At 40.5% G+C, this 3290-nt stretch overlaps 1 protein-coding gene across 1 annotated transcript in view; it reads right to left on the minus strand.

Moving 5' to 3' along the window:
• The window catches only part of qtgal (queuosine-tRNA galactosyltransferase), a 14207-nt gene extending 12221 nt beyond the window's left edge, over nucleotides 1–1986 (minus strand). The window contains 3 exon segments of the mRNA XM_076989358.1: nucleotides 849–948; nucleotides 1087–1203; nucleotides 1338–1986. Of these exon segments, the coding sequence (XP_076845473.1) occupies nucleotides 849–948; nucleotides 1087–1203; nucleotides 1338–1481 (361 nt within the window). The 5' untranslated portion in view covers nucleotides 1482–1986.
• Between the last annotated feature and the right edge of the window lie 1304 nt (nucleotides 1987–3290).

Genomic DNA, 3290 nt, shown 5'->3' on the forward strand with positions numbered 1-3290 from the left:
ATACCAGCACACAGAAAACCCACAGACCAGCCCAGAGGGAGGCTCAATTCACAAATGCTCCTTCCCCTGGCCCAGTCTCTACCAGCTCCAGCTCATTTCAGACCCAGACCCAGAAGGTTTGATGAGTAAACAACAGCATGACATCGTGCCCTAGGAAAAAAGTAATGAAGAACAAATGCTTTCTTTTCTGACTTTTCTATTTCAGTTTCTGACTTTTCTATTTCAGTTTCTGCTTTTCTATTTCAGTTTCTTCTTTTCTATTTCAGTTTCTGACTTTTCTATTTCAGTTTCTGCTTTTCTATTTCAGTTTCTGCTTTTCTATTTCAGTTTCTGCTTTTCTATTTCAGTTTCTGACTTTTCTATTTCAGTTTCTGACTTTTCTATTTCAGTTTCTGCTTTTCTATTTCAGTTTCTGCTTTTCTATTTCAGTTTCTGACTTTTCTATTTCAGTTTCTGCTTTTCTATTTCAGTTTCTGACTTTTCTATTTCAGTTTCTGACTTTTCTATTTCAGTTTCTGACTTTTCTATTTCAGTTTCTGCTTTTCTATTTCAGTTTCTGCTTTTCTATTTCAATTTCTGCTTTTCTATTTCAGTTTCTAGAGGGGCCTGGATTTCTGGGTTCGTCTGTGCTACCTCAAGGTTTGTGCAGTGTAGTGTGTTGTCTTGAACTGATGTGAAAGAACTTTATACATTCCTGTGTTTATATATTGATAAACAGGAGTGTGCATAATTCAAAAGACTAAACTGTCAATGCACATTTATGTAAACACACACACACACACACACACACACACACACACACACACACACACACACACACACACACACACACACACACACACACAAACCTCCTCTTGGTTTGAAAGAGCTATGGCCTGATATCACCATGGATACACCTCTCTTCTCCATCCTTTCTCTCCAACTCTCAACAATTGCTCTTGAATTATCCTGAGAGACAGAATAATATAGTCAGTTTTTTTCCATGAAAACCACAAAAACATTTAATACATGTTCTATTTTTTGACAAATAAAGCCTCTGCGAGTTTAACAAAGAAGAACTGTGTGATGGAGGCGATTGGTGCGTACTGTACTGGCATCATCGTACACGGAGACCTCCACCGCGCCGCCGAAGTCTTGTTGAAGAACAGCCTGGAGGCATTCGTCCAGCCACTCAGCGCCATTGTACACAGGTATAATCACGGACTGGGGTGAGGAGGGAGGGAGAGAGAGATTTTCTGTGTCTGACAGAGTGTAAAACTGGTATTTTAAGCTATTCTAATGACTAACGTAAGCCAACAGAGGACGAAGACACCGGAATATTTGCCCGGGTGACAGACCACTTGAACGTTGACGCCCTCTGTCGTCACACCACCAGCCGAAACAGTAGCGCGCGCTGTGGGCTCCTCTGCGCGTGCCCGGGTGCACAGTCGCTTTGCATGTGGACATTTGCTGCCGGGTGCGTCCGGTTGATTGCGGTGCATCACGCAGCGGTGCAGTGGTTTTAGCCTTTAGCTATATACGCGGAAATAGGCGCGTATTCAAGGCGAAATGAGTCAGGTCTTTCAGTATGCCCAGAGAACAGATAGCTAACGACATTAATTAAAGAAAAGATAATAGAGATGACATCTGATCTCTGAACTCGCTAACTCCGCGATACGTTTTCGCATGTGATTCTGTACAGCAGGCTGCTAAATACAGAGGAATCGTTGACCTTACAAGCTACATAGTTGGCATAATGAAGTGAAGGCTTCAGCCTACATACGTCTTTACTTTTACACGAGAAGCAGGCTTGTCTTTGTTGCTGCGTCGGCCTGAGTTCAATAAATGGGCAACAGTAAAAAAATTCTTTCGCGTTACAGGGACCGCGTGCTAAACAACTACTCCTCACTTCCGCATTAGGGCGGGAAGGATTTCTGATTGGTCGGTGAAAAATGCGGACACACGCCTGATTCGACGACACCAGCGTCAGTAAAGGCGTTCGTTGCATATCCTACACTGTAAAAAGATTACTGTGAAATTTACAGTAACTTACTGGCAGCAATTAGCTGGTAAGTTGCTGTAATCAATTTCACAGTATGCATACTGTACATTTAATCACAGTACTTATAGTTCTTACTGTAATTTTTACCACAGTAGGGTGCTGTATTTTCTATTACAGTAATGATTAAACTACTGTAAGAGCTTTACAGCTTAAAATTACTGTATTCATTTTAATATAGTAAATTATTTACTGTAAAAATGATTATATACTGTAAAATGAAGACAACATTGTTGTCCCACAAAATTCAATTTATTGTATTGCTTTGAATATTTTAACACATTTTAGAACATTTGAACATTTAAATACAAGGTACAATATTAAATATGGAACTGTATAAAAACACAAAAAGCTTTAGAAATAAAAACAATTATAAAACTAAATATAGCGACAAAGTTGGCAACACTGGTCTTCCGTACTTGGTACTCACGGCTAGCAAAAAAACGAGTGATGAGCTTCACTAAATGCAGCTAGCTCAGGGATGGGCAACTTCCATGATAAAGAGGACCAAAAATTTTTCAGCACTATCATTGGAGGGCCACATGACCACGCACTTCAAATAATTGGATATGAAAGACACTACAAATTATTCTCAATAAGAACACATTTTAAATTAATTCAGATCTGTATGTTTATTGCACCAACATACATCTATTTTCTGCATATAAATGCATTAACATGTCCTTAATAAGCAACAAAGACAAAACATTTGCTTAATAAAAAAGTGCAAAAAGGAATTTGAACTCCTTCATATCAAAGAAGTGTAACGCGTAGCGAGGAGGCGGACACAAACGCTGAGAAGAGCGAGATTTAATAAGGGGAATTCCATAGGCGAAGTCGATTGTACAGGCACGGGTCAAAACGGGAGAGCCGTCCAAGTGGTCAACACAACGGAGACAGAAAATACCAGAACAGCGACGACAGAGATAATCCACAAAACCGAACAAACCACAAATAACCGACAACGGGTGAAACACAGAGATACAAGTACACAGGACTAAACTAGACACAACTGAACACAATGACGACACGGGCGTGGCAGACAGAGGGAAGGTGGCGAGTGTAAAATGGAGACAAATTAAGTATTATATCGCGATCGATTCTTAGTGTTGACTTGTAACTCCCGCGGTAGCCCAACTCAAAAGTAGCCCAAAAAACCGCACCCCGCGACCCCAGAATTTTTACCCGCAGCTGGACTTTCAAACAAGCACAATTTGGCATGAAAACCGCGAACCTGGCAACTATGCAGCTA

The sequence above is a fragment of the Brachyhypopomus gauderio genome, unplaced genomic scaffold (genome assembly GCF_052324685.1).
Source record: "Brachyhypopomus gauderio isolate BG-103 unplaced genomic scaffold, BGAUD_0.2 sc67, whole genome shotgun sequence".
In the NCBI taxonomy this organism is placed as follows: Eukaryota; Metazoa; Chordata; class Actinopteri; order Gymnotiformes; family Hypopomidae; genus Brachyhypopomus; species Brachyhypopomus gauderio.